The sequence below is a fragment of the Elephas maximus genome, chromosome 4 (genome assembly GCF_024166365.1).
Source record: "Elephas maximus indicus isolate mEleMax1 chromosome 4, mEleMax1 primary haplotype, whole genome shotgun sequence".
Lineage (NCBI taxonomy): Eukaryota > Metazoa > Chordata > Mammalia > Proboscidea > Elephantidae > Elephas > Elephas maximus.
In genome coordinates this window covers 171,023,236-171,037,228 of record NC_064822.1, presented here as the reverse complement: position 1 = coordinate 171,037,228, position 13,993 = coordinate 171,023,236, and the positions used below count along the sequence as shown (strand labels likewise).

Below are 13,993 nucleotides of genomic sequence, written 5' to 3'. Positions count from 1 at the left end.
TGAACAAAGCAATGATTGCCAGGGTGGCATAGGACCACACAGTGTTTCGTTCTGTTGTACACAAGGTTGTTATGAGTTGGAACCGACTCAATGGCACCTAACAGCAAACTCTTTAAGCTACAGCATTATTGAGAGTCTTCTCGTTCCCTGAATGAGCCATGCTGCCTCTGGAATCACCCTGCCCCAATATCTCTTCCCCGTAGACTGTGGAGGTGTCACCCTGAAACTAGAACTCATCACACTGAATTGCAGTTGTTACTTCACTTGTTGGCCTCCTGTGCTCTGGAGCTCATATTAAATCACTGCTGTAACCCAGTGCCCGGCACAGTGCTGTGCACACAGCTGGGCAAAAAACATGTTAATGGAGTGAGATATCACCCTTTTTCTTAAATCTCATTAAACAGCCACGAGATTGGAGGGGGAAAAGGCCATTATCAAAGCACTGGAACATTTAGCTTCTGAGCTTCAAAGCTGGAAGAGGCCTAACAGATGCAGCAGCACAGCGGCAAATCCTTAAAAGGGTCCCAAATGCACCACGTGGACCAAGAGAACAGGCCTCTGCTGACTTCCCTGCAGGCAGAAGCTTCAGAAGTACATTGTGTACTGCCTCTTGGCCACACCTTTCTGCCTCATTGGCAGTCACCCTGCCAGATGCCACCGTGTCCACCACTGCTGGGCAGCAACACAACTTCCAACACCAGGGGGCTGAAGTCAAAAAACGGGGCAGTTTTTTTTTCAACCAGTCCACTGAAAGCTGAATTCACACAATAAACTAGACACTCTTATATTCAAGCTGGGAAATTACTTTTCGCTCATTCATATCAGTGATGACGGCTGCAGCTTATAAGCACCTTGGACTGGCATCTAAATTTTTTAATGTACTCACCAAAAGTGTTTTTGAAAAAAATGAAGTCAACTGGCTCCTTCCCTAGGCAGGTAGTCTTAGTCATTACACTGAATAAAAGACATAGCACACAGTCTTTACAGGCTGTAATCTAAACTCTTTTCAATTTTCTCATTTTATTTTTGAAGCTTAGTTTTATTTCATTCACAAAAACAGCATTTATGAATGATGCCCCAATCTCTAAATGTGTTAACACCTTATGCTTCTAAGGTGCTTATTCATATAGAGAAAGAGAGCATTCTTAGTCAGAAAACGCAGAACAAAAGGAAGCAAAAACACTTTTTCTGGTCTCAAAGCTGACATTTCATAGACTCAGCAAAGAGCCAGCTGTGCAAGGGCAACCAGGAGCAGAGATTAACCAGTTAACAAGCTGCTCAGTGAGGTCTGGCATGAATGTGCACACAGGTACATGTATGTATGTATGTGTTTGCAAGCACAAAGCACAGCCCTGTAAACCGCTGAGTATGGTGACCAGATAACATCTGGATGTTTAACTCCTTTTAAGCTGGTACAATGCAAGGTACCTCCTCCCGACCTTCACCAAATTCTCCAGTGTAGCCGCGTTTTTGTTTCCCACCCCTATGTGGTATCATGATAGTCAACTCTTGGATGATCACTGATAAACGTGAAGAAACACTAACACCCAGAGGTCAATTTCCAGTTTTCTTGTCATTTGCTTGATCTTTCAAATCACATGCTTTGACACCAAATGCTAAACAGGCAGACAACATCATTTAGCCTGCAGGTGGCTCAGGGGTAACTAGGATTGAAGCTCTTTCAGGATATGAATGGCATTATTAACTGATTATCAGGAAAATAATTCAGGAGACGTGATAAATAAAAGATTTAAAGACTATCTCTACAAATCATCCTTATCATTTTTGATTGCATGACAGTGATGACCAGTTCGCACAAAGGGCAATAAATACTTGAAAGAGGAAAAACTGTTTCTAGAGACAGGCCTTCTTTGAGGTGTTCTCAGTCATTAGTAACCTGTAAGGAGATGCAGAAGTAGCTTGAGTACAGCAGAAGGAACACCAGATTCAGAGTACTAGGTCTGCCACTTAAGATGCTCATTTATAGTGTGCATTTTTAAGCAGAACCGTGAAAGCACTGATCACTCACCTCTGCACAGACGGGGTGGATTCCAATGGTGCTGTCCAGCTGCTGTTTGGTCAGTCCACACTTCAGCGCAGCTGCAAAGCCCTGTGTAACTTCTCCAGCGTTTGGGCCCAGTACGTGGAAGCCCACAACACGTTCCTAAGATATAGAATAAAGTAATACAACTGAGCTGAATTTTTGTCTTCTCTTCCTACACAGCCTAGAACACTTTCCCAGTCTTTTCTAAAAAACTCATTACAGAAATGGCAAAGGACTGAGAAGTCACTTAGGATGAAGACTCCCCTGCAGAGAAATGAGGCCGATACAGAAAGCTTCGTGTTCAAACTTAGTAGGGAGGCAGAGACAAGTGCTGATGTGAAAATCATTAAAAGCAAAAAATGTCCATAGCTCCTTAAGCAGCACAATTTCTTGAAAATGTTACTGAAGGGCAGTGATTTTCTCATGTCTACTTGGTTGTCTCGATGCTCCAGATAAACTGTCTGCGGTAGCTCTAAGAGCAGACATTCAAATTTTAAAAATTTTCACTAAGGTCTCAGTTACAACACTTAAAGACTAAGTACGAGTATGTTGATACTTGTGTCCTGGGTTACAATGTAAAATGTGTTTCTTATTGTATGGGCAGCAGTCAGAAAAGTTTGAAAAACGCTGATTTTGTCATTCAAATTCCTCATTTTGTAGAGAAGGAAACAAACTCTGTGAGGTCAAGGAGCTTACCCACACATAGGCTTCAGTTACCAGGTGTTACATGGGGCAGCAGGCAATGAAATCTTAAATCAGAACCCAGTAAACAGCTCTTCCCATTACAGCCTTCTCATTAGTGCCAGCTGTTTAGGACTCAGACTTGCATTACTCTTGTTCTTTCTTGCTGTTCATTATTTTTAGATAGTGGATGACTTCACTGTTCTTCCTTTTATAAGCACAAACACATATGCTTCCTTTGGTCCATCCATTCAGTAAGCGTTGACTGCCTGACTACCACAGGTATGGCCTTGTGCCAGTGAAGGTGGAAAGAGACACAGCAGTGGAGCCATGGTCCCTGGAAGACCTCCCTGCTCTCTGATCATTTCTATGCAGCTGGGGAAGACAGGTAAAATACTAAAGGAATACAATGTGTATTATGTGATGAAAACACAGCTACATATTAAAAATGAAATGAAATTATTGGAAGGCATTAATGGGAATTGCACTTACATTGTCTTTGATGTTACAGACAATTTTTGCATAACATTTGTTGTTATCTCTGGATGGAATGGTCCACTCCAATGGCCAGAAGTAACTATGGTAAACCTAAGGAGATAAAAGCACAATTTAGACCCATTATCTTAAGCAGTGTGTTCTCTAGACACTAGGTGTAGTGCAAAGACAGTGGAGGCTTTTAATAATTAGACTTTCATTAAATAATAAAATTCATGGATTAAATAGGAATTTGGTCCAAAAGTAAGTGACTTTAAACTCCTCATTTTGAGGCCCTTTCACTATAAGCTCATTCATTAATTGTATCTCAACCTCAAAACAGAAAACCTCAATTAATCATTATCAACAACAAAGACCAAGCGAATAGGAAGACACATAATTACTTGCTGTCTTGCACTAAAAACAAACACTGACTTATTATTTTATACCCCGCAAAACAAAAAAACCCACTGTCGTCAAGTCGATTCTGATTCATGGCAATCCTACAGGACAGAGCAGAACTGCCTCATAGGGTCTCCAAGGCTGTAAATCTTCACAGAAGCAGACTGCCACATCTTTCTCCCATGGAGTGGCTGGTGGGTTCGAACTGCCGACCTTATAGTTAGCAGCTGAGCACTTTAATTACTGTGCCACTACAGCTCATTTGTTATCTTATAGAAATGACAATTTGGGCAAGAAACAAGTGAGGTGCCAGGAACAATTAAAGCAATTATCCAACTCTCCTTCTTGATGCTTCCCAAAGACATGTGCTCCTTTGGAATTATTCACTCTAAGTATTAATATTTATATTAAGAAAAGGAAGAAGAGAAGGGGAAAAGAAAGAAAATGAAACAAAGATACAAAAGAAAGAAAAGGGAGGAGGGAAGGAAGGCAGGACACCCTTACTGATGTTTCATAAAGTTCTGGATGACAAAGAGTATTTTTTTTTCTCTTCCAACTCACACTGCTAGCCTCAGTTCAAAACATATAGTTAGCTACCTTTTAAAGACACTATAAGTGTTCATCTATGCTGTAATACAATGTGAATTTTTTGAAAATGTGGATTACAAAATTAAATCTACCTATTGCAACAATTATATAGGAAAAATATGATTAAAGCAATCAACCCAAATTGCTACCAACTACTGTATTATAGACACAGGTCTATGAGTACTTTTTTCCTATTTACTTATGTTTTTCAAAATGTCTTCAACTCATCTGCATGCTTTTATAGTGAAACAGGCAAACTGTAATAAAAATGGCTTGTCTAAAAAGAACTACAGCAATATATGTTAAGAACCTTAAAATTTAAATACCTTTTGACAGGAATCTAGTCTCAGAAAAGATCCAGAGAAACAGATAATGAATTACAAAGATGTTCACTACTCTATTTATAATCGTAAGAAACTGGAAAAAATCTAGTAAAATAATGGCTGAAAAAAATATAATATAGCAGCCCTAAAAAGAATTACTACAGTCATTTTTTTTTTAATGGTGTTGATTTTAGAGAACTGAAGGGCAAAGGAGAATGCCTATAACATAAAATTAATTGTAAAGTATGATAGAGAACTGCATGTTACTTAATCACAATTTAAAATGTATGTACCTATAAAAATTATATACAATATATACATGTGTATACGTATAATATAAAAAAAAAAATACAAACACATAATTATTTAGAAAAAACAACTGGAAGAAAATATGCCAATGTGTTATCAGCAGTTACCTCTTCATAAATTAATTAAAATTTCCTTTATATTTTCCTAATTTTTCAAACTTCCTGTAATGAGCATGTACTAGTTTTATAATCAGAAAAAATGTCAATAATGTGTTAAGAGACCAAGATATTACATGCTACTACTCATGAACAGAATAAAGAAAAAGAGTACAAGATATTTAAATTAGGCTTTTATATCATAGAATTGCCTCCGGTTCACAAATCTGGCCTTTAAAATGGTTTTACTGGAAACTTTTTCCAAATGATTTAAAATAGGAGTCCCTTTATATAGCTTTTTGTGTATATATAAAACAGTGTATTCCACGTGCATCTTCTTTGACTACATAAAAGGTAAATGGCAAAATTGTTATAAATTAGAGGCTAACACTAGAAGAAGACCTAATATTACTAACGGTCAGGTCAATAGAAATGTATTTAATTTTTTTTTCTTTGCATTTTCCTGTATATTTCACATTTCCAACAGCATTGTCTCAGTAATAATAATAATAATTAAAAAAAAAAAAAACCCACTATATGTGGTTTTAAAAAGTAGAAGGAAATATCACTAACTTCCCTAAAAGTGGTAACTTTACTGTGGTTATAAAATAAAAAAGGAAATACACACTGAAGTATTTAGGGGTAAAGGGGTATTCAACTCATATTTCAATGGTTCAGGGAAAAAAACAAACACACACACGTATGCACACAGAGACATGCATACAAATATAGAAAGGGAGAAAGAAAGAAAGAATACAAAAGTATAATGCAAATGGGCAAATGTTAATATATGAATCTGGACAACTGTATATGGAAGTACTATGAACTATTTTTCACCTTTTCTGTAAGCTTGAAATTACTTACAAAATTTGGAGGAAAAAAAAGTAGTGCTTTAGCATAAGAGTAAAGAAAAAATATATATAAATAACTTACCTCAATATTTTCTTCCCCAAATTTCTCCACAGCTTTCTCTTCAGAAAGGCCACAAGCACCATATTCCAAAGGAGTAAATACAGTTGTTGGAACATTTTCATAGTCACACTGTTTCATAATAGAAAGAAAGAGTTATGACGGGGCAAATTATAACTCAAAGAAGGGGTGTATTTCAAAAAGGTTCAAAACTAGGCGAGGAAAGCAGACTCATAAATCTCTACTGAAAACACTGGAAGTCACAATCCCAGATAGTAATCTACTACACTGATAGCCATTAGCTTATGTGATAAAGTTATAACAAAATTTAAGGTTAAGGCTGACTATGACTAAATGATTGGTGTGGCTTCTCCATCCATCTACCAATTGCTATACCAACAATGTACGTTTTCTTTCCTCAATAAAGCAGCCAAAAACAATACTCAATGCTGATAAGGGTACCAAATGCTGGCAGTCTCATATTATCAGTGACAGAAATTAATAAACTTCTTTGAAAAATCAGTTAGGTAATACATACTAAGATTCATAAAAGTATTTTATACCTTCTGGTGCAATAATCCCATTTTTTGAAATATTTAATGAGAAAAATAATATAACACGTGGAAAAATAATTTAACATGTGGAAAAAGTTACATTACTGAGTATTAACTGAGCATTATGGCAGTACTCATCAAAAGTGGCAATATAATATTATAATATATAGCACATACATTGTATAATATGTTATAATATGCTATCATAATATCTTGTAATATCTAAGTTATTGTTAGGTACTGTGGAGTCAGTTCTGACTCACAGCAATACTATATGACAGAGCAGAACTGCCTCACAGGATTTCCTAGGTTGTAGTCTTTATGGGAACAAATTGTCAGGTCTTTTCTCCCATGGAGCTGCTGGTGGGTTCAAACTACCAACCTTTTCAGTTAACAGCTGAGCGCTTAACCATTGCATCACCAGGGCTCCTTATCTTATTTATAACATTATGGAGCCATTAAAATAGTAATGAAGATCATAGAAACAAAAAAACTTAATGCTTATAACAGTATTTTTCAAAGCACATTTTATGATGTTAATAAGTATAGATGACAAAAAGGGTCCCAGAGTCAAACCACTTTGTGAAATGCTGGATTAAGCAAATAAACAAGTTTCTCTACTATCAGATTTCTCAGAGCCTTTAATACTCTGCAGTGAATTATGAAAAATGTGTTATGTAAATGCCAAATCTATCTGTAAATGCTATCGGGAAAACCCTAAGTCACATCTGTATACAGAGGCGAGCATTTAAAACATGAGAAATGCAATTTTCACTCTCAAAAACAGGAGGGTGAAATGTTTAAAATGTGTCTCCCTACTTAAAAAAAAAAAAAAAAACTCATTGCCGCCGAGTCGATTCCGACTCATAACGACCCTATAGGACAGCGTAGAACTGCCCCAAAGGGTTTCCAAGGAGTGCCTGGGGGATATGAACTGCTGACCTTTTGTTTAGCAGCCATAGCTCTTGACCACTATGCCACCAGGGTTCCACTGCGCCTCCCTATAGAAACAATAAATATCCTTTTCCTCTAAAAAAACAGAAACCCTAGGAATTCTCTGATTCAAAGGTAAAGGCAGATATTCACTTGCAGCCATAGTGTCATAATACTAAGAACCAGATTTACCTTCCTGCTTTAAACAACTAGAAAACTGGAGAAAATATGGAACAGTGTGATACTGGACAACAGGCAGTGTAGGATTGTGACCCCTGAGAAAAGGGAAACAAACAAGGTGAGCCCAAGGCCTGCTCCAGTTTACTGCCTGGAGGTGGTTTCTAGGCCTTAGTGCAGGGAAGGGGAAACCCAACCAGAGTCCAGCAGTCTTTCTGAGTTATGGAGACAGAGACTGCAGTTCTAAGAAGTCTAGGTGGCTTGAAGTTGCAGGGAAGAATGCCAAAGAGGATGGAGCTGCACAGAGTTCTTAAGATTTTAAATAATAATAAAAAAGCAAACCCTTTGCCATCGAGTAGATTCCAACTCATAGCAATCATATAGGACAGAGTAGAACCGCCCCATAGGGTTTCCAAGGAGCTACTGGTGGATTCAAACTGTTGGCCTGTGGGTTTCTAGCCCAGCTCTTAACCACTGTGCAACCAGGACTCCTTAAGATCTATAGAGGGGTCCTTTTCAGATTACGGAAACCCTGGTAGTGTAGTGATTAAGAGCTATAGCTGCTAACCAAAAGGTTGGCAGTTCGAATCCACCAGGTACTCCTTGGAAACCCTATGGGGCAGCTCTACTCTGTCCTACAGGGTTGCTATGAGTAGGAATCGACTGGACAGAAGCGGGTTTGGTTTTTTTGGTTTTGAGATTATGGCTGAGTACTGACTGTGTATGCATGACAGAAAACTACTCACAAATGAGGAAAGAACCACTAAAGAAGGCAGTAGGTCCAAGAAATGACCAGAGTTTACACAGGACTCAAAATAGTTCCTGTTTCCATAAGCCAATAGTAAGAATGTATAATACAAGAGGAATAGGGTAGTCCTCAGAAGGGCATCTCTTTAAGCAAAAAACCAAACCAAACCCGTTGCCATCGAGTCAATTCCAACTGTTAGCTGACCTTAAAAAGCTTAAAAGCAAGTTACAAAAAAATACAAAACTAATCCAAAGTAACTTAACAGCCTGACAAAACAAAGTCCAACACTATTTAAAGGAATACAACAAAATAGAACATCCAACAATGCCTGCATCCATTCAAAAGTAGTAAGACATGCAAATGGGGCAAGAACACATCAGTAGAAACAAACACAGAAATAACAGTGATGGAATTAGCAGACAAGACCTTCAAAAGAGCTGTTCTAAATATGTCCAGTGTATAAATATGCCCTGTGTATAAATATGCCCTGTGTGTTCAAGAAGGTAGAGAGAACCATGAACTTGCTAAGAAGAGAAATGGAAAATATATTAAAAAAAAATTAAACTTGTAGAGATGATAAAAACAGTATGTGAAATGCAAACCACACTCAACAGGATTAACAGTACAATACCCACCAAACCAAACCCGCTGCCGTTAAGTCAATTCCAACTCATAGCGGCTCTACAGGAGAGAGTAGAACTGTGCCACTGAGTTTCTAGGGAGTGCCTGGTGGATTCGAACTGCTGACCTATTGGTTAGCAGATGCAGCTCTTAACCACTATGCCACCAACGTTCCCACAGACATTGGAAAAGATCAGTGAACTTGAAGACGTATCAATATACTATAAAAAATGAAGCATGAAGTGAAAAATAAAAAATCATGGACACAGCATCAGAGACCAGCAAGACAGTATCAAGCAATCCAACAGTCATATAATTGGAGGCCCAGGGAGGAGGAGGAGAAGGAGAGGAGACAGAAAAAAATAACTGAATGGCTGAAAGTTTTCCAAATTTGACGGACACTATAAACTGATGAATCCAAGACTCTCAATAAACCACAAGCAGAATAAATACAAAGAAAAACACACCAAGGCACACAATAATCAAATTGCTAAAAAAATCACTGATAAAAAGAAACTCTTAAGAGCAGTCAAGGGGCAGGAAACGTAAATGAAACCACAACCATTTATGACGACATATCTACTAAAATGGCTGAAGAAGAAAAGACTGACTACACCGACTACTGACAAGGACACGGAACAACCACAACTTTCATACGCTGCAGGAAGGGGTGCGAAATAATACCGCTTTGGGAAAAAACTGGGCAGTTTCTTTTAAGTTAAACATGTCCTCACGATATAACCCAGGAATTTCACACTTAGGTACTTAACCGACAGAAGTCAAAATATGTCCACAAAAAGGCCCACAAGCAAATGTTCACAGCGGCTTTATTCAAAATAGCCCAAAACTGGAAACAACCCAAACATTCATCAAGTGGTAAATGGACAAATTGCGGTAGAATATACAATGGAACATCATGCACCAATAAAAAAGGAATGAATTACTGATACACAGAAAAGGGATAAATCTCAACAGCATTAAGCCAAGCAAAAGACCGTGTGCTTTGTGACTCCATGACATGACAGTCTATAAAATGCAAACTATGAGGACAGAAAACAGACCAGTGGTTGCTGGGAGCTGGGGATGGCTGGGGGGTGACGGAACTGACTACAAAGTGGCATGAGGGAGCTTTCTGGTTGATAATAGAAAGGTTCTATTACCATGACTGTGGTGGTTGTCACATGACTATATACATTTGTCAAAAACGCAACTAAATGCACACTTATGAAGAGTGAATTTCATCATACGGAAAAATCACCCCTATGGATCTGATTTTTAAACTTGTCGTACACTTAAATTTTGTAAATTTTACTGGATATAAATTATACTGCCATAAAGATGATTTTTTTAAAAAATAAAGTTTCATATATAACTGGAGCCTTGATGTACATGAGCATCAAGGATAATAATCAGACACAAATCTAAGACTAAAGGAACAATTAACAGGATGACACATCATCCAGCCAAATTTTAAAGCACTTTTGTTTCTGTAACGAATCTAAGACATGTCTCTTCTGGGTCCCAAAATCCAGCTGCCAATTGGCATAAACGGCTTGCTGGGGCCTACCCTGGGAAACGTACCTAGGATTTTTAATACTTTTATGAAGAAAATGCTTTCCAGCTTCCACGACAATCAACTCAATGAGCTTTTAGAATACAACTCATTCTGAAGCTAAAGATACCTATACTGTGGTTTCCCTCGTTTCCACACAAAATATTTTATATTTAGTATAAACTTATAAAATACTACTCGTGGTATTAAAGATGTTAATGTTTACTATTTGTAAAAATAAATAAAAGTATTTCAAGTGTTTGAGGCATGACAATGGCCATCCTACTAAGTGCCCATCAGGCTGGGCTTTAAGGCTGGTATGCGTGTCTTGCGACTGACTAATTTCACTCAGCATAATGCCTTCCAGATTCATCCATGTTTTGAGATGGTGGTATGTGTGTCCTGTTGCTGGGCCTCTGAGAGAGTTCAGCAGAGAATCTGTCATCTGCAGTGTGACTCAGCTTTACAGTCTGCTCCCTCTCAGTGTTTTCAAAATGATAACAACACTGTTCTTCATTCCTACACTTCTGTTCCCAAAATAACGATGAAATAGTCTATTTAGTGGCAAACGTTTTTAGCAGCTTAGAAAAGGACTTTAACTCAATCAAACTTACAAATTTTCCAATATATTTCTCATCTCGTTTTATTTAGAAAAATCATAAACTACCGTGGTCCCGCATCACCTACTCTTACATAGCCCGTACTTCCCAAATCTTCCTTTTCAGGCAATAAATTATCATGGTTAACAGAACACTACCTGCAATTGAATCTGGATTTGATTTCTGCCTTGCCTGCCTACTACCTTTCCCACCTTGGACAAGTCATCTAATTGTCATCAATCTCCACACAGCTGTCCTAAGAACTGAATGAGATAATGAATAGAAGGCACTTAAGCATGGAGCCAGGCATGCTGGAAGCACTGAAGTAGCTGCCCTTTGTCTTCTTTCCCCCCCAAAAGTATTCTAGTAAAACAATGGAAAAAAAGGTATCAGTTTTCAAGGAAGGCACAAATACCCATTATTCAATTTGGGTTCTCTTAAGATTCCACAACTGACATAATTTAGCCAGGTGCTTGTTTGGGCTGTATTTTGCAACAGAGAGCTGTGAATGTTTCATTAATGCATGCTAATCAAAATTAAAGGGCTCAAGCAGTTCTGTTTAACAAAGTTACGTAATTTCTACAAGTATTAATTAAGCTAGGTACCGACTGACATTTTGCTTTCTGCACTACACTGAAGGGTAGACAGGTGAGAGATCTCAAATGCAAAGACTTGAGCTGCTCCCATCTATTCTGTAGTACAATAAAGCCCCGTCACGCTAATTAGACTAAAAACAAGGCAAAAACAAACAAGCAAAAAAGCGTGCTTTAATTTCGACTTATATTTAATTCTGATGCTGACAAAAGCTTGAGGCATTCCAAGAAAGAAGCTAGTCTACCTGGCACCTGTTAGCACACAGTACTAAGCCCACACATGACGAGCTATGCCCAAGGTAGGTGAAACGATCCAACAAATTTTTTAAAAAACGTTGCGCTACAAATGATTTCAAATGTACTTAGGTACAGCCTTTTGCGTGTTTGCTCTTTAGTTTTTGTTGGTATATTAAAAATATCTCTATCTCAGAAATAAAGTCAAAAACAAATTAAATGTACCTCAAACTATATTTCTAAATGCCTATCCTTGGCTTACCAGATACTCACTGCAACAACACATACAAGGTGTAACTTACTCAAAGAAAAACCTTGTTAGGTATATTCTAAATAGTAATATGAACCAATTAAAAAATCAGACAATCTGGTATTCAAAAAACCCTTTGTCTCCCAAATCCCCAAATCCTGTTAATTTCAAAATATGGGATTTTACCACACTATATCCAAACTGACCCAGGTACAAATTAATTGAAAATGCTTGGCATAAATACGTTTTACTACCATCATCCTTGAGGTTTTCATTATTATAGCCTACTGTAATCAATCCACTATGACTTATGCACGAGGAAAACAGGAAGTAGCTGAATTCTTTACAATTGTTTCTAGAATATTTTTAAAAAATAATTAACTAAAACCAAAGCCACTGCCGTCAAGTGGGATTCCAATTCACAGCAACCCTATAGGACAGACCAGAACTGCCCCATAGGGTTTCCAAGACCGTAAATCTTTACGGGAGCAGACTGCCGCATCTTCCTTCAGTGGAGCGGTTGATAGGTTCAAACCGCTGACCTTTTGGGTTAGTAGCTACGAGCTTTAACCACTGTGCCACCAGGGCTCCTTTAAGACTATAACTAAAAACTACTAGGGTACGTTTATTCTTTTCCTGCCATCTAGTCCCATGAAACATATCAAAGAGTTTCAATTTCCTATACTTTAAAACGTTAATATAAAATATAACACATTCAACATCCTAAGAGTGGAAGACGTTCTTTTTAGAAATGACAGGGGAAGAAAGCTTGACTACTGATTTAAGCAGCTCTGCATATTAACACAATTACCTAGATCATCTAATCCTTTTATAGACTGGATAAACCCACTGCCATACAGTTGATTCTGACTTGTAACGACCCTATAGGGCAGAATATAACTGCCCCATAGGGTTTTCAAAGAGCAGTTGGTGAATTCGAACTGCTGACCTTTTAGTTAGCAGCCATAGCTCTTAACCACTGCACCACCAGTGATCCAGATCCTAGATTAAAAAACCACACCCAAAACCAAAGCCACTGCCGTCAAGTCGATTCCGACTCATAGTGACTCTAAAGGACAGAGCAGAACTGCCTCACAGGGTTTCCAAGGAGCGGCTGGTGGATTCAAATTGCCGACCTTTTGGTTAGCAGCTGAACACTAAACCATTGTGCCACCAGGGCTCCAGATCCTAGATAGGGGCGTTAAAGAAGATTCAGAAAATTAGCCTTAAATTGGTAACATTACATTGATGTAAAATGCAACTTTTAAGCATATAGGAACATACACAAGGGAAAGATTGGTCCAAAGGGCTAATGGACCACGACTACCACATCCTCCACTAGGCTGAGTCCAGTACAATTAGATGATGCTTGGTTACCAGTGCCAATTGCTCTGACAGGGATCACAGTAGAAGGTCCCTGGCAGAACTGGAGAAAAACGTAGAACAAAATTCTAACTGACAAAAAAGACCAGACTTACTGGCCTGACAGAGACTGGGAAACCCTGACAGTATGGCTTCCGGACACCCTTTCAGCTCAGTAATGAAGTCGCTCCTGAGGTTCACCCTTCAGCCAAAGATTACACAGGTCCATAAAACAAAACAAGACTAAAGGGGCACACCAGCCCAGGAGCAAGGACAAGAAGGCAGGAAGGGACAGGAAAGCTGGTAAGAGGGAAGCCAAGGTCGAAAAAGGAGAGTGTTGACATGTCATGGGGTTGGTAACCAATGTCATAAAATAATATGTGCACTAACTGATTAATGAGAAGCTAGTTTGTTCCACCAGTTTGTTCTGTAAACCTTCATCTAAAGTACAATAATAAAAAATTTTTTTTAAAAAGTATGGAAAATAATGCTGAAACTTCATCAGTCAAGTTGTTTTCATTCTTAGTGTGGTACCAAGTGTGACA

At 38.2% G+C, this 13,993-nt stretch overlaps 1 protein-coding gene across 2 annotated transcripts in view; it reads right to left on the bottom strand.

Moving 5' to 3' along the window:
• The window catches only part of TXNRD1 (thioredoxin reductase 1), a 66,636-nt gene that overhangs the window by 8,947 nt on the left and 43,696 nt on the right, over positions 1–13,993 (bottom strand). For both annotated transcript variants that reach the window (XM_049884216.1, XM_049884217.1), the window contains exons 12-14: positions 5,850–5,957; positions 3,218–3,313; positions 2,030–2,164 (exon numbers count right to left, since the gene is read on the bottom strand). In XM_049884216.1, the coding sequence (XP_049740173.1) occupies positions 2,030–2,164; positions 3,218–3,313; positions 5,850–5,957 (339 nt within the window). The remainder of the gene's footprint in view (positions 1–2,029; positions 2,165–3,217; positions 3,314–5,849; positions 5,958–13,993) is intronic.